The following is an 18,160-nucleotide window of genomic DNA, read 5'->3' on the forward strand; positions in this document are numbered from 1 at the left end:
TGTGAGTAACGTGTCTCTGTACTGTGTGTGCTCTGTGACTGCCCTCTGTAGGAGCGTTGTGAGGAGGAGTGCTGACGGAGATTGCGCCCCCAGGCGGAGCAGGTGCAGCGTGGGCATGGCCTGGAGGGCGTGGTCAGAGAGAGAGGGATGAGTGACCAGGATGTAGAGAACAGACAACAGATCGTCTCCACATGCAGGAAGTCCTAACAGCCGTCCTGCCTGGTGAGAGAATGGACAACTAGACTAGAGGTGTAGACTAGACAGTGGTTCCTGCCTGGTGAGAGAATGGACACTGACTAGACAGGGTTCCTGCCTGGTGAGAGAATGGACACTGACTAGAGGTGTAGACCCAGTGGTTCCTGCCTGGTGGAGAATGGCACTAGACTAGAGGTGTAGACTAGACCAGTGGTTCCTGCCTGGTGAGGAATGGACACTAGACTAGACCAGTGGTTCCTGCCTGGTGAGAGAAGGACACTAGACTAGACCAGTGTTCCTGCCTGTGAGAGAATGGACACTAGACTAGAGGTGCTGACAGACGTGGTTCCTGCCTGGGAAGAATGGACACTAGGAATAGACCAGTGTTTCTGCCTGGTGAGAGAATGGACACTAGACTAGACCAGTGGTTCCTGCCTGGTGAGAGAATGGACTTGACTCTGACCGTGGTTCTGCCTGGTGAGAGATGGACACTAGACTAGAGTGTAGACAGACAGTGGTTCCTGCCTGGTGAGAGATGGACCTAGACTAGAGGTGTAGACTAGACCAGTGGTTCCTGCCTGGTGAGAGAGAATGGACACTAGACTAGAGGTGTAGACTAGACAGTGTTCCTGCTGGTGAGAGATGGACACTAGACTAGACCAGTGGTTCCTGCCTGGTGAGAGAATGGACACTAGACTAGAGGTGTAGACTAGACCAGTGGTTCCACACCTATGGTTCTTTACTTTTCTGCAGTGGAAAGATCCACGTCGACACAAAGCCAAGCTTCCTTTGTTTGTGTGACAGAGGCTGTGGTACATCTAAGCCTAGTCAGACTTGCCTGCTAATGGTACAGCTAAGCCTAGTCAGACTTGCCTGCTAATGGCACCGCTAAGCCTAGTCAGACTTGCCTGCTAATGGCACCGCTAAGCCTAGTCAGACTTGCCTGCTAATGGCACCGCTAAGCCTAGTCATGTTTACAGTTGAAAGATGAGAATATCATTAAGGATGAATAGTGTTTCAGGTTTGTTTTTTGTTTGTGTTCTCTATTGGGCTTTTCTCTCTTCCCCCAGAGGTGAAACTCAGGCTCTATGGGTCTTCCTGCACCAAGTTTGGTTTCAAGGATTCTGACGTCAACATTGACATCCAGTTCCCACCTCATGTGAGTAGCCCTGCTTGCTGATGCGATGTGTGTGTCTTCCTAGACTAATAGTGAATGTTTCGTTTATTTTCCGTTTTTGCTGTGATGGTCATGTTTTTCCTGAAGCTCGATAATATTGTAATCTATGATTTTATTAGGGTTTTGAAATGGGTCTGTGTTCACAGATATTCGCTTTGTGTAATCTATCATATTACGTTTTTTTAAAATATATATTTTTTTATGTTCACAGATGCATCAGCCAGACGTTCTGTTGCAGGTACAGAAGAGTCTGTCAGTTAGCCGTGAGTATGACTGACTTCCCCCCCCCCCTCAAGACATGCTACTGTAGAAACCACCATAATAACCAATGATACTGTTAGCGTTAGCATCGTCGTTTAGTGGAGTGATCACCACCCTTGAGATAATGTTGATGATGGAGTTGGTGGTGTTTGTTTCCAGTTCTCTACTGTGACCTGGAGGCAGACTTCCATGCCAGGGTACCGGTGGTCATCTGTAAAGACAAGAACAGGTCAGTCCTTCATTTATTTCTTTATTTTATTTTTGTTCACCTTTAGTGAAAYAAAAACCAGGTAGGCAAGTTGAGAACAAGTTCTCATTTACAAATGCGACCTGCCCAAGATAAAGCAAAGCAGTTCGACACATACAACAACACAGAGTTACACATGGAGTAAAACAAACATACAGTCAATAATACAGTAGAAAAATAAGTCTATATACAATGTGAGCAAATGAGGTGAGAAAAGGGAGGTAAAGGCAAAAAAAAGGCCATGGTGGTGAAGTAAATACAATATAGCAAGTAAAACACTGGAATGGTAGATTTGCAGTGGAAGAATGTGCAAAGTAGAGATAGAAATAATGGGGTGCAAAGGTGTAAATAAATACAGTAGGGGAAGAGGTAGTTGTTTGGGCTAAATTATAGATGGGCTATGTACAGTAATCTGTGAGCTGCTCTGACAGCTGGTGCTTAAAGCTAGTGAGGGAGATAAGTGTTTCATTGTTGTTCCAGTTCTGGATCATCACGTTCTTTCATATGTGTTGCTATCTGTATTGTTTAACACTAATCTTCCTGAATATAACCACATCTCCCTTTTGATTGATGTGGCTGATGGGATCTGTAGTTTTTCAGGAAGAACCCTGTCTGATGGTTGTATTGTTTAACACTAATCTTCCCGAATATAACCACATCTCCCTTTTGATTGATGTGGCTGATGGGATCTGTAGTTTTTCAGGAAGAACCCTGTCTGATGGTTGTTGTTGTTGTTGTTGTTGTCCAAGTGGTCTGGTGTGTAAGGTGAGCGCAGGAAATGACAACGCCTGCCTGACCACCTCCTTCCTGTTTGAGCTGTCCAATCAGGAGCCTCTCCTGCTGCCACTGGTCCTGGGCTTCAGACACTGGGCCCGGGTGAGTTTCTTCATTGGCCCTCACACCTGGTTTACTACCAGATCACGCAGTGATAGGCCTAGGCGAAGGGTATGTTTGTTCATCACACCTGGTTTAACTACCAGATCACAAGTATAGGCCTAGCAGTGAGATTTGTCCTCAACCTGTTTAACTAGCGCAGATCAACCAGTATTAGCCGTATGAGACAGTAGGTTTACGCCTACAAGAGCACCATGGTTGTACTACCAAGTGATCACCAAGTTAGCCTAGCGAGTGTTTCCTCTACACCTGGTTTAGAAGCTACCCAGATCACCAGTTAGCCGAAGGCCGTGTTTCCCTCACACCTAGGTTTGGGACCGGGTACACGAGATCATTTCCACCAGTTTAGCTAGCACGGTGTTTCCTCACAGCCTGGTTTACGGTACACGCCAAGATGGACAGGCAGTTAGACCTAAGCTAGTTGTTTATTCCATATCTTCACCTGGTTTACTACAGATAACACGTTAAGCCTATAGCTGGTTCTTCCTACACCTGCGTTTCACTACCAGATCACAGTTTAGCTTTCCTAGCAGTGTTTTCTCCACACCTGGTTTACTACCAGATCACGCAGTAGCTAGCAGTGTTATCCTCACAACCTGGTTTACTACCAGATCACCAGTTAGAAGCCTAGCAGTGTTTCCGTCACAACCTGGTTATACTACCAGATCACAGTTAGCCTAGGCAGTGTTTCCTCACACCTGGGTTTACTAGCCAAGATCAACCAGTTAGCCTAAGCAGTTTTCCTCACACCTGGTTTACTAACCAGATCACCAGTTAGCGCCTAGCAGTTGTTTCCTCACACCTGTTTTACTACCGAGATCACCAGTTAGGCTCCTAGCAGTGTTTCCTCACACCCTGGTTTACTACCAATCACAGGTTAGCCTACAGTGTTCCTCACACTGGTTTACTACCAGATCACCATTTAGCCTACGCAGTTTTGCCTCACACCTGTTTACTACCAGATCACCAGTAGCCTAGCAGTGTGTTTTCTCACACCTGATGTTTACTACCAGATCACCAGTTAGCCTAGCAGTGTTTCTACACCTGGTTTACTACCAAGATCACCAGGTTAGCCTAGATCTTGTTCCATCACAACCTGGTTTATCTACCAGATCAACCAGTTAGCCTAGCAGTGTTTTCTCGACACCTGGTTTACTACCAGATCACCAGTTAGCCTAGCAGTGTTTCCTCTAGATCATGGGGAACTTTGATGTGGGTGGGGGGCCACTTAAAATCCTAACTTATCATGAGGGTCCGCAGGGGCTCGTGGGTCTGCGTCTCCACACATGCAGTCGAAGCCCCGTGTTTTGTTTTCTCGGCTCTTGACAGCGGAGAGAAAAATGTGAAGTTTTTTGAATTAATTTCCCCTGCAATTCTGCACATTTTGCCATGGGGCGTAGAGAAGAATTTGAGTTGATCCGTGGGCCTACAAAAAAGGGGGTACGTGCCACCAGTTGCCCATCCCTGCCCTAGCTGTTTCTCTAGGTGAGGAGCTGAGTTTCCTCAGACAGTTTGGCCTGTAAACACATCACTGAGGGGTGAATTAAGTCACATTTTCACATAATCTACCATTGATATCAATGGTCGACTAACTTCACATTGGATTTGTGTCAGTTGTGATTCACTCCAAATACAGAATTGTCCTTTTGTGTCCCAAGGCCCACTTTTCAGTGTTTTGACATGGTGTGCTCCCGTCTGTCTGTCTCAGATCTGTCACGTGGACCGAGCGGAGGAGGGAGGTCTGCCGTCGTACGTCCTGGCTCTCATGGTCATCTACTTTCTCCAACAGAGGAAACGGCCCGTCCTGCCGTCCTACCTGGGACACGAGGTACACACACACACACACACACACACACACACACACACAGTCTTGTTTTAACCTTGTCACACGTACCAACACACGGGTGTGATCATTCTACAGTGGTCCCTGTAGCGTACGATCAAACCGGTGTGATTAGAACGRGTATTTTATAACGTCCAGTTTCAAATGACGCAACAATCAGCGTTTGAGCTGGCCACACTGTTTTTTCAGAAATATTTTGCACAAACACAGTCCTTTACAAAGTTATATCCAGAATGTCAGCCGTTTATTTTTGGAAGCAATGTTCAGACATTTACAGAAGTATCTACAGTGTAACACAATCATCCAGACCGGACAAATGTAGGCTACTTTTGTCCTAGCGCTAACTGAGGAAAGATTGACTTAACACAAGCGGTCATATTTGTATAACTCTCGGCTGACAGAAACTACAATATTAATTAGCGAATAGCAATTACTATTTATAACGAATCACATGACGGGTGAGCTCACCATTGATCAAAATAATTGAGTAAAACACTTAGCAGAAATCGAAAGTAATCTGACTGGGTAGTTTGTGCGTGCCGCCATGTTTGTTTTTTTCCCGCATCAACCAAAGATAATAAGAGACAAGATGAGTTTGGTCTGTTTATAGTATGCATGTTGAAGGGGGTGTGTCGTCTACGGTCATCCACTTCCCTTCATTCACTTCCGGAAGTTTACACCGAAAGATGAGTGAACTATTCCTTCACCTCATTATAACATCTTTGGTCCGACAGATTACGTGACACCCAGAATGCATTGTATAATGTCAACAAACATGGCGCGCTTAGCTCATTTATAAATCAGTACAACCTTCAAAAAAGTATTTTACACACATCGTAGGTGTCCATTACAATCTACGCAATAATCGTAATGCATTATTTGTCACCAGTACTTGAAAACATGAATCAAACTTTAAATACATTATGATACATACATACTGTATGGCGCCTACAGTAGAAATGACAACACGATATACAGAAAATAGGGAACTTACTTTGATAGGAACGCATACATGTCCAACGTTATTATGTGTATGGAAAACAAGGAAGACAAAGCGAGTGCCAGCAAGAAAATGTTCCAATATCTTGCAAGACTGTGCAAATGGTCTTCATGTATAGTTAAACACGTCCACACACACACACACACACACACACACACACACTAGGGGTAGAATGGTTCGGTACATATTGTGGTTTTGGGGTCACGGTTCGATTTCGGTACGGCAGGACAATTAAATGCCATTCACAATGTTCCTGGCATTGTCTGTTGTGACAGGATTGTTATGTCTCAAGTTTCCACTCTGATGCTGCGTTTGTAACCATGTGGGAATTTACCCGTTGTGAAGTTTTAAAATAAAAGTTACATTTATGTGATTTGAACTCGTTGAGAAACGCTCATTGGCTAATGGCCAACAAGCAGTATCAACCATAAACTAAAAGTACAACTATCATGCTTGTAAACAAATTATAGTGTTCAAAAACCAAATTAATAGATAGCTTTTTATGTATGTTTTGTTGCTTTTAACTGCTAAAAATGCTGTTATAGAGGCCATTTCCTTAGTAGGTGAGGTCAGCATGTGGCAGAAGTGGGCTCAGGGTGATAGACTAGTAATTACCAGTTGGAGGGGCGGTGAAGTGGACTTCTTTTCCAGTCGTATCTGGTAAATTCCCACTTGGTTGCGAACGCACCGTGACACRGCCTCCTTCACTGCCAGGTGGGTACTTGTGACTCTCTCCTCTATTTTCATTTTTTATTTAACCTTTWATTTAACTAGGCAAGTCGGTTAAGAACAAATTCTTATTTTCAATGACGTCCTAGCAAAAGGCCTCATCACATCAAGAGAGACAACACTACATAAAGAGACCAAAGAAAACAACATAGCATGGCAGCAACATATGACAACATGGTAGCAACATAACAACATGGTAGCAACATAACAACATGGTAGCAACACAACATAACAACATGTTAGCAACACAACATAACAACATGTTAGCAACACAACATAACAACATGTTAGCAACACAACATAACAACATGGTAGCAACACAACATAACAACATGGTAGCAGCACAACATGGCAGCAGCACAACATGGCAGCACCACAACATGGTAGCAGCACAACATGGTAGCAGCACAAAACATGGTACAAACATTATTGGGCACAGACAACAGCACAAAGGGCAAGAAGGTAGAGACAACAATACATCACACAAAGCAGCCWCAACTGTCAGTAAGAGTGTCCATGATTGAGTCTTTGAATGAAGAGATACAACTATCCAGTTTGAGTGTTTMTTYCAGCTCGTTCCAGSCGCTAGCTGCAGRGAACTGAAAAGAGGAGCGACCCAGGGATGTGTGTTTTGGGAACCTTTAGCAGAATGTGAKTGGCAGAACGGGTGTTGTATGTGGAGGATGAGGGCTGGGGTAGGTATCTCAGATGGTAGGAGAGAGGCTTAAAAGGGTTTTATAAATAATAGCTAATAATAATCTCCCACTCCGGGGTAATGTGATGGGCGCTCACTGTTAAGTCAGCGCTACACGGTGCATTGGCCAATTCGTTGAAAACTGTGGCTTTGGTTTGCTTATGTAGAGTGGGTACTACCTGTTTGCTGAAATGGGTGTAAGAGGGAAGTTAACGTGGCTCGAGGACTTTGACGAGTTGCTGAAACCACATGCTATTCTCAACCAGCGAGAATGAGCGCATAACCGCCGCTATAAACCAAAGACACAAAAATGTAAACATCCTACCTATCGCTCTTATAATTTCTTTGGTCCGGTCAGAATCCGCTGCTTGAATGRAGAGGGGAGACTGTTTATTTTTGCTTGGYGTAATGTCGTCTGCGCCGGTATACCTGGGGAACTCTCTTTCGGAACTCTTAAAGGGATAATTCAACCCCAGAAATAACAATCATAAGACCTGTCAATATGGTGAAAGCCAGTGTTGTATCAGTGGGTAAAGTAACGGCTAAGTGGTCCGCCTGTGAATATCAGGAAATCGTGTAGGAAAGTTTCATAGCTACATAACTGTAGTCACTGAAGATCAAATTTCATAACGCTTTTAAAACAATGATCTGCACTCCAGATCGCTAAAATCAGCCAATAGATGGTATGCCCACACTTGTCTGGAACACATCCATCCYTTTTAGATCAGGACAAAGTATAGATTTCACTTAGGATATGCGCAATCTAAACAGCGTACCAAATGATTAACATCCGTTTCTCCTTCTTGTATCATGTCGCAATGCGCCGTGTCTGTAGGAAACATATTACAGAAAAGAGGAGAGAGGAATCCCATTGGGCAATGAAAGGAGAAAAGCTCCACCCAACTGCCTGTCGACCAATCGCGTTCACGTTGTCACGCGGTTGCTAAGCTAATCGTCAACGTAACGCTGCTGTTTTATAGCTCAGTGGCAGAGAAACTGCAAGTTGAACCCTGTGAGAGACGCCTAAATTGATAACGCAGTTTGTTTAGGCGATTTTTACAGCTAGCTAGCTACTTCACATGCTGATATGGACTTTGGTATTATTGTGTGGAGCTATGTTTTCAGCCCAGGGATATGGAMAACATTGCATTGTGGGTTTTATAGAAGACATGAGCTGCATTAGATTTCCCAAAAAGATTTTTCACATGTTTCTACCAACCCTGTTACAACTACAAAATTAAACATTTGTTCACCAAAAAATATTGTTTTCACATATTAGTGTTTTAACACTGTTAATAGTAGGAATTAGTAGTTTGGGGTGGATTATCCTTTTTAACCAACGAGCCCTTCTCGTTCAGCTGTGGCGACTATCCGTCACCGTTGTAATCTACTGGGAAGCCAAAATGTTCCCAAACGGGTGATAAAAAAAAAAAAAAAAACTATGATGAGAATCCTAGTTCCCAGCTACGCCTCACATTAGGACAGTTTGAAATGCGCCAATTAAGATCCGAATTTTGATCACAACGTGCGCATTGGCTCTAGTTGTAACCGAATAGCCAGACATTTTTGGTCTGCTCAGATTTACTCGAGGCAGACAACGTATTTTAGGCATAGTCTATAGGCCTGGGGTTTCTTTTTAGTAAATAGTTGTTTTAACGTTTTCATTCTGGTTCACAGTGCGGACTGAACCGAGGTCRTCGTACCGCACGGTTCTGTACAAATATGTGTAAAGTTTACACCCCTTGTCTAGTAATGTTCTGTATTGTTTCCTGTTTTGTGGGGAACCCAGGAAGTGTAGCTGGTGCTTTCGCAACACCTAATGGGGATCCTACTAAAATACCTAACACACACACACACACACACACACACACACACACACACACACACACAGCAGAGGAAACAGCCCATCCTGCTGAGTTTTCCATCAACAGGCTGTACTACATCTACCCATAACACCTCTCCCCTTTTTCCTCAGATAAAGCAGTTTTCCATCAACAGGCTGTACTACATCTACCCATAACACCTCTCCCCTTTTTCCTCAGATAAAGGAGTTCTCCATCAACAGGCTGTACTACGTCTACTCATAACACCTCTCCCCTTTTTCCTCAGATAAAGGAGTTCTCCATCAGCAGGCTGTACTACATCTACCCATAACACCTCTCCCCCTTTTCCTCAGATAAAGGAGTTCTCCATCAGCAGGCTACATGACTTCAGTCTGACCATGGAGGATGGCTGTGTCCACTGGGGTTACTATCCCGTCTCTAAGGACTCACCCCCAGAAACCATCTACAGGGAGGGCAAGGTAACTACACCCTGTGGGGGGGAGGTGACTACACCCTGTGGGGGGTGGGAGGTGACTACACCCTGTGGGGGGTGGAGTGGACTACAGCCATGTGGGGGGGGCGACTACACCCTGTGGGGGGTGGGAGGTGACTACACCCTGTGGGGGGTGGGAGGTGACTACACCCTGTGGGGTGGGAGGGTGGGGAGGTGACTACACCTGTGGGGGTGGGAGGTGACTACACCCTGTGTGGGGGGGGGAAGGTGACTACACCCTGTGGGGGGGGGGAGGGAGGTTTACTACAACCCTGTGGGGGGGGGGGGGTGTACTACACCCTGTGGGGGGGAGGTGACTACACCACACCCTGTGGGGGGGGGGGTGACCTCACCCTGGTGGGGGGGGGGGTGACTACAGACCCTGTGGGGGGGGGAGGTGACTACACCTCTGGTGGGGGGGGATGATACACCCTGTGGGGGGGCGGAGACTAACCTGTGTGGGGGGGGGGTGACACTACACCTGTGGGGGGGGTGGGGGGGGTGACTACACCCTGTGGGGGGGTGGAGGTGACTAAGTCACCCTTGTGGGGGGGGGGGGGTGACTACACCCTGTGGGGGAGTGACTACACTCCTGTGGGGGGGGGAGACGGTGATACAACCCTAGTTGGCGTGGGGGGTGACTGACACGCCTTGGGGGGGAGGTGACTACACCTGTAGGGGGGGGAGTTACTACACCCTGTGGGGGGGGTGTAACTACACGCCTGTGAGGGGGGGATGTGTGACTGCACCTTGTGGGGGGTAAGCCTGGTGCTCACATATAGACCTTGTTCAAAGAGATAACATGAATGGAGTCGTGTGTTAGTATGTGAGTGTGTTGGTGTGTGTAATGCGAATGTGACTGTGTTGTGTGTGTAACGAGTGAGATGTGTGCTGTGTAAATGAGTGTGTGTGTGTAGATGAGTGTGTGTGTGTGTAATGAGTGCCGTCAGGTGTGTGTGTAAGAGTGCAGTGTGTGTGTGTGTTCTCTCCAGGCTCCTCTGGTGTTCCAGAACTCTGTCCCTCCTCCAGCGGTGGGTCTCCTGTGGGTGGAGTGCTGCTTCGCTTCTATTCGCTGGAGTTCAACATGGCGGAGTGTGTCATCAGCGTGCGCACCAGCATCGTCCTACTCAGGGACGCCAAGGACTGGCCAAGAAACGCGATTGCCGTGGAGGGTACGAACTTTGACCTTTTTTATTACCATTCACCTCTCAACTCAAACCATCAATTCCACTACCGAACATGTTCTAGCGTTGATATCTATTTTTCATGGTCCCTCTGGAATCCGGATAACCTGTGGGGGTTCAGGCCTGACCAACCACCCAGCTTAGGTGAGTTAACATGTCTCTTTCTCCAGGGACGCGCACATTTATAAGGTCCCATATTTTTCACTCTTAAGGCGCTGGCAGACAGCGTGAGGCGGGGGGGGGGCGGGGGGGGCGGGTGGGGGGGGGGGGGGGGGGGGGGGCAGTCATTTCAATGAAGGCTAGGCGGGGGGGGGGGGGGGGATTCTATCCAGGGGGAGTGGTCGGGCTGTGCCCGTGGAAGCCGCTCAGTCCCGAAACAGAGAAAATGGATTCTGCCGTTTGTTTGGTTGACCAATAGGAAACGTAGCTGCATGGTCATACATCAGCACAAGGTTTCCATTAGCCGGTAGCATGCCCATTACATTTTGTTATTTTATTTAGCCATGATAAATAAACATTTGCGCGGGCCAAATTGTCCAGAAATTAAAAGTAATTGATGGAAACAACCAGTGGATGTGCATCGCTCTATCGATTCCTTCATAGGCATATCCTTCTGAGCTTAATATCTTCATAGGCTGATATCCTTCATAGGCTAATATCCTTCATAGGCTGATATCCATAGGCTGATATCCTTCATAGGCTATATCCTTCGATCAGGCTGATATCCATAGGCTGATATCCTTCATAGGCTAATATCTTCATAGGCTAATATCTTTCATAGCGCTGATATATCCTTCATAGGCTAATTCCTTCATGAGGCTGATCATCCTTTCATAGGCAATGATATCTTCATAGGGTAATTCTTACATAGGCTAATATCCTTCATAGGCTGGATACCTTCATAGGCTAATATCCTTCATAGGCTAATATCCTTCATATAGGCTGATATCCTTCATAGGCTGATATCCTTCATAGGCCTAATATCTTCTAGGCTAATATCCTTCATAGCGCTATATATCCTTCATAGGCGTAAATATCCTTCATAGGCTAATATCCTCATAGGCTAATATCCTTCATAGGCTAATATACCATTTCATAGGCTGATATCATTCCTATATTCATGGTCGATATCCTTCATAGGCTGATATCCTTCATAGGCTATATCCTTCATAGCGTCTGAGATATCCTTCATAGGCTATATCTTCAATAGGCTAATATCTCTTTCATAGGCTAATATCTTCATAGCAGGCTAATATCTTCATAGGCTGATATCCTTCATAGGCTGATATCCTCATAGGCGATCCTTCATAGGCTGATATCCTTCATAGGCTGCATATCCTTCATAGGCTGATAAATCCACAAGCTGCTGGACATTACTGTCTGGTTGTGTTTCTATTCTAATTACACAGAAGACGCCAGGTCTCATAAGGGACTTGGTAAGATGTGCGTTGATTCTTTCTCCAGAACGAGTAAGAAGGCGTCCAGATCACTCCTTCTTGTGGATGAAGTAATGAGGCTGGTGTGAGTAAAAAGGGGTCGCAGATCACTCCTTCATTGAGACGGAGAGGTAATGAGAGGTGGTGTGGATTAAAGAAGGCGTCCAGATCTCCTCTTCTTGAGGACGAAGTAATGAGGGCTGGTGTGAATAAAGACAGCGTCCAGACACTCCTTCTTGAGGACGAAGTAATGAGGCTGGGTAGTGATGTAAAGAGAGCGTCCAGATCACTCCTTCTTGAGGTTACGAAGTAATGAGGCTGGTGTGAGTAAAGAAGGCGCGTCCAGATCACTCCTTCTTGAGGACGAAGATAATGAGAGCGGTTTGCCATCAGGCTGCTGCAAGGAGTTGGACAAAGTTTTGATGACTTCCCAACAGCAGCGGCTCACTTTGAGCAGGCCAAGGTCCGCTTGCAAACGCAAGTACAATTAGAGGCTAATTATTGGTTTGTCAGGTCCGTCTAGCCTGCTTTCCCGCCTAAGCTGCAGTATCAACCTATGCCGCCCGGCCTCGTGTTCATTCTTTAGTATACAGATTGGAATGGTTGATAGAGTACTGATGTGTAATCATGCGCAGTTGAGCTTATTCAGTAGCACTTGGAAAACGAAACATCGTTGCCAATAATTCACATTGGGAGTTTTTTTTAAAAAAAAATGTTGGCAATCACGAGTCAGCCACTGTCTATAGTAGGAAACAGATGACCCCACGATAGTTTATATTACAATAAATCATCTAGTGGAACTGTAAAAGAGGGAGCTGTAATTTGGGTTATGGAAGCAAGTGCTTTTATAAATTCATTGCGCCGACTCTCAATTCATAGAATCGTTTGAACGACACTCAGAAGGCTGTTTCTAACGTTGATCGACACTCAGAAGGCTGGTTTCTAATCGTTGATCGACACTCAGGAAGGCTGGTTTCTAATCGTTGATCGACACTCAGAAGGCTGGTTTCTAATGTTCTGTCGACACTCAGGAAGGCTGGTTTCTAAATCGTTGATCGACACTCAGAGGCTGGTTTCTAATCCTTGATCGACACTCAGAAGCTGGTTTCTAATCGTTGAGCGACACTCCGAAGGCTGGTTGATCTGAGTTCTAATCGAACCTCTGCCGAACGAGTGAGAATCATGGAATGATTCATGTATGTTCGCCTGCTTCCTCTGATTGGTCCGTGTTTAGCAGCACATACATTCACCACTCTTTCCAACGGGAAACTCCGCCCACGACATAGGCCAAGAGGTAAAACGAACTACCTCATCCAAGACCTACAGTGGCAAGTATTAGGTTGCCGCTGACAGTGGGAGTTTTTGTTAACGTCCCTTGACTGCTGCTGTCAACAGACACCCCCCCCCTCCCCCAAAAAAACACCCTGACTCTCAGAGAATGAGTGTACAACTGGTAAATAGTCGATGATATTCCATCAGATGTTAGCTAGCTAGCTCGCTCCAGCTGTTAGCCAGGTAGCTAGCTATAACTAGCTGGCTAGAAGGAGATGAAGTTAGAAGCTAACGTTGAACGGAGCCTCACCAGGGAGCAGTTGGCTGAAATTGAAGCGAATTATAATCAAAAGATAGGCTACTTGAAGTTCTCATAACAAAATGGCCTTTGCTTTAACAGAAAGTGTGAGCACACAAGTGGCGAGTCAGGCTGCAATGGAGGCAAAGGAGATACACAGAGAGGTACGAAGCGTTGACGCAAGCAGCGGAGAGAGGTTTCATACCGGAGAGAGACTGAAGCAAAGCAAGGCAGAGAGAGGTTCTACGGAGGAAGACGAAGCAAGCAGGAGAGAGAGTTCTACGAGAGGAGACGAGACAAGCAGGGAGAGAGTGTTCTACACAAGAGAGACGAAGCAAGCAGGGAGAGAGGTTCTACGCAGAGAGACGTTGAAGCAAGCAGGGAGAGAGGTTCTAGAAGCAACAGGAGAGACGAAGCGTTGAAGCAAGCAGGGAGAGAGGTTTACACGCAGAGAGACGAGAGCAAGCAGGAGGAGGTTCTACGAGAGAGACGAAGCAAGCAGGGAGAGAGGTTCTACGCGAGAGACGAAGCAAGCAGGGAGAGTAGACTATCTACACAGAGAGACAGAGCGTTGAAGCAAGCAGGGAGAGAGGTTTCTACGTGAGAGAGACGAAGCCAAGCAGGGAGAGAGGTTCTACCAGAGAGAGAAGCAAGCAGGGAGAGAGATTCTACACAGAGAGACGAAGCGTTGAAGCAAGCAGGGAGAGAGGTTCTACACAGAGAGACGAAGCAAGCAGGGAGAGAGGTTCTACACAGAGAGACGAAGCATGCAGGGAGAGAGGTTCTACACAGAGAGACGAAGCGTTGACGCAAGCAGGGAGAGAGGTTAGTAGTACACTGGTTCCCAAACTTGGGGTCCAGGACCCATGTGGGGTCCTTTGAGAGAATCTTTCATCTTAATCTTGTTTCTCTTTTAAATGGGTATAAAATACAACATTTCAGAGTCAACTAAGGGCCTTTTTTACACTGTCAGAATTCCCTTTCGTGTCATTATGTCCTGTGTTGGGACTGCCTGTGGGACTTAAACATTTTGTGAATATAAAGAAATGTTTTCTATTATTATTATTATTATCATGTACGCTGAACAAAAATATAAACGCAACATGCAACAATTTAAAAAGATTTGATTACAGTTAGTAATTAATTACAATTAATTAATTAGTAAGTGTAATTACAGTAACTGCATTACAGTTCATATAAGGAAATTAGTCCACATCAGTACTGACTTACCATATGGACATCACTACAAATTAGTTGATTGGTCTATTTCAGCCACACCCTTTGCTGACAGCTGTATAGAATCGAGCACATCGCCACGCAATCTCCATAGACAAACAGTGGCAGTAGAATAGCCTTACCGAAGAGCTCAGTGACTTTCAACGAGGCGTCGTCGTAAGATGCCACTTTTCCAACAAGTTAGTTAGTCAAATTTCGGGCCCCGTTCAACTTTTAAGTGCTGTTATTGTGTAGTGGAAACGTCTATGAGCAACAACGGCTCAGCCGTGAAGTGGTAGGCCACAAAAGCTCACAGAACAGGACCGCAGAGTGCTAAAGTGCYTAGCAAGTTAAAAATATATATATTCTCGCTTGCATCACTCACTATTTAGTTCAAAACTGCCTCTGGAAGCAACGTCAGCACAATAACTGTTCGTCGGGAGCTTCATGAAATGGGTTTCCATGGACGAGCAGCCGCGCACAAGCCTTAGATCACCACGTGCAATGCCAAGCGTCGGCTGGAGGGGTGTAAAGTTCGCTGCCGTTGGACTCTGGAGCAGTGGAAACGTGTTCTCTGGAGTGATGAATCATGCTTCAGAAAAGGGGGGGGGACCAACTCCATATTAATGTCCGTGGTTTTGGAATGAGATGTTGGGCGAGCAGGTGTCCTTATACATTTGGTCATGTGGTGTGTGTGGTACATAACTAGTGTTATTGAGTAGAATTTGTCATGTAGTGATGATGAATAGTGAAAGTGAATAGTTTTTTCCCATGCGGTTGTGGCGATATACTGCCATCTGGTGGTGACTAAGAAAAAACTGCATAATAGGAACTATTACAAATTGATGGTCCTTCAAAATAAATATTAGTGCTTGAAAAAGTACTTGAAAGTCCTTGAATTTGACTTACCACTGTACCGTTTTCAGTTTTTTTGCATTTGAGCTATTCCTAACCCTTTTCCTAACCTTAACCCAATTCTCCTAACCTGCTATATTAATTCTCCTAACCTGCTATATTCTCCTAACCTGCTGCGTAAGTTCTCCTAACCTGCTATATTAATTCTCCTAACCTGCTATATTCTCCTAACCTGCTGCGTAAGTTCTCCTAACCTGCTACAAAAAGTCAAATATGATGTTATTTTGACAAAAGGTGCATCCCTTCTTGCCATGACCGGCTGGCCCTGGTGTTCCTAGACAGCCATGTGTTGACTAGAGGGGCCGGCAGGGTGGCCTCTCTGCCTAGAGGGACCAGTGGTATTCAGCTGGCTGTCTGAAAAGCCCTTTAATGTTAAACCTGTGTCAGCGGTTGCCAGGTAGACTTTGTAAAGGGAAACACTGTTTAGCACTGCAAATCATAATACACAAGTTCTGATTTTGAGACGAGATTTAATTGTGTGTTTTAGATCCGTTTGCTGTGAAGAGGAACGTGGCTCGTACATTGAACAGCCAACAGATGTACGAGTACATCCTCCACTGCCTCAAATCGACCTACAAGTACTTCGCCCTGCCCCTCAGCCTTCCCTCAGCCAACCACAAGATGGCAGGGCCGCGAGGAGCTAATTACAAGCAAGGGCCTAGTCAGAAGGCTCTGAGTGTCCAATCAGGGTTGAGCAGTGTCAAACTGGAGTCTCAGGCAGCCAATGGGCAGAAAGGAGAGGCGGGCTTGAAGCAGGACTCTGACTGTATGGTGGAGGAYGAGGAGGAGAGCCCTACAGACTCTGATAACGAAGGAGAGAAAGAAGATGAGGATTTGGGGAAGAACAGCCTGTCTGAGGAGGAGGATGAAGAGCTCGATGAGGAAGTATATCCCAGACATCACCTAGACAGTGTGAACACGGAGGACGAAGAGCTGTTCCCATTGGACGAGGTCTCGGAGGAGCTTCTCTCAGACGAGGAGGGGCCAGACCTAGATACTCCCAGTTCATTGGACGAGGAGGAGGTGGCCTCGCCTAAACAGGAAGTGCTTGACAACAAGACCGAGGGGGCCAGTGGTCTCTGCTATGGCTTCACCAGACAGGCCTTCACCCGTGGAAAGGTAGATATAAGAGAGCATGTGATCAAAACTAAACGAGGTATAACTAATGAAATATGGAGGACACAACATGTACAGTGCCAGTCAAAAGTTTGGACTCACCTACTCATTCAAGTTTTTTTTTAAATTTTTACTATTTTCTACATTGTAGAATCATGTAGTAACCAAAAAAGTGTTAAACAAATCAAAATATATTTTTAATGAGATTCTTAAGTTTTGCACACTCTTGACATTCTCTCAACCAGATTCATAAGGTAGTCACCTGGAATGCATTTCAATTAACAGGTGTGCCTTGTAGAAACACGAACAATGGAAAGGAAATCTGTCCTAATTGGAGATTTTTGGTTCCAACCGCRGTGTCTTTGTGAGACACAGAGTAGGTGAACGGATGATCTCTGCATGTGTGGTTCCCACCATGGAGCAGGTGTGGGGGTGCTTTGCTGGTGACACTGTCAGTGATTTATTTAGAATTCAAGGCACACTTAACCCGGCATGGTTACCACAGCATTCTGCAGCAATACACCATCCCATCTGGTTTGGGCTTAGTGGGACAGTCATTTGTTTTTTAACAGGACAATGACCCAGCAGCACCTCCAGGCTGTGTAAGGGCTATTTGACCAAGAAGGAGAGTGATGGAGTGCTGCATCAGATGACCTGGCCTCCACCAATCACCTGACCTCAAACCAAATGAGATGGTTTGGGATGAGTTGGACCGCAGAGTGAAGGAAAAGCAGCAAACAAGTGCTCAGCATATGTGGGAACTCCTTCAAAACTGTTGGAAAAGCATTACAGGTGAAGCTGGTTGAGAGAATGCCAAAGTGTGCAAAGCTGTCATCAAGGCAAAGGGTGGCTACTTTGAAATCTCAAATGTTAAAATATATTTTGATTTGTTTAACACTTTTTTGGTTACTACATGATTCCATATGTGTTATTTCATAGTGTTGATGTCTACATATTATTCTACAATGTAGAAAATAGTAAAATAAAGAAAAACCCTTGAATGAGTAGGTGTTCTTAAACTTTTGACTGGTACTATAGGTGGGCGTAGATGGTGTGTCACCCAGGTATCGTATGTATCAAGTGTCTCCGTTAAAGGACTGATTTAGGATCAGTTTGACCTTTTTAGATACAATATTACATCGGAGAGGGAGAATTGAAGTGAGAGGGATAACTGGCCCCAAAATCTGTGTTCTCCAGTCAATGGCTTTTAATAGTCTTTTTTTAAAAATGTTCTTTGTAAGCGATGAGTTTTTCTTCTTTAGGTCAAATTTGATTAGAAAAAAATGTCAGGTTTATTTGCTACGTGTGGCTCATTTGATCTAATATAGTGTTGTAATGCTTAGGTTGTTACGAATATGTGTCGGCCCT

At 45.4% G+C, this 18,160-nt stretch overlaps 1 protein-coding gene across 1 annotated transcript in view; it reads left to right on the plus strand.

Moving 5' to 3' along the window:
- Nucleotides 1-18,160, plus strand: part of tut7 (terminal uridylyl transferase 7) — a 58,849-nt gene that overhangs the window by 6,569 nt on the left and 34,120 nt on the right. Inside the window, 11 exon segments of the mRNA XM_024139381.2 lie at nucleotides 52-187; nucleotides 190-222; nucleotides 1,266-1,354; nucleotides 1,584-1,635; nucleotides 1,793-1,862; nucleotides 2,630-2,756; nucleotides 4,483-4,602; nucleotides 9,217-9,342; nucleotides 10,349-10,408; nucleotides 10,411-10,528; nucleotides 16,164-16,795. Coding sequence (XP_023995149.2) covers nucleotides 52-187; nucleotides 190-222; nucleotides 1,266-1,354; nucleotides 1,584-1,635; nucleotides 1,793-1,862; nucleotides 2,630-2,756; nucleotides 4,483-4,602; nucleotides 9,217-9,342; nucleotides 10,349-10,408; nucleotides 10,411-10,528; nucleotides 16,164-16,795 — 1,563 coding nt within the window.

This window comes from Salvelinus sp. IW2-2015, unplaced genomic scaffold (genome assembly GCF_002910315.2).
Source record: "Salvelinus sp. IW2-2015 unplaced genomic scaffold, ASM291031v2 Un_scaffold1789, whole genome shotgun sequence".
NCBI lineage: Eukaryota > Metazoa > Chordata > Actinopteri > Salmoniformes > Salmonidae > Salvelinus > Salvelinus sp. IW2-2015.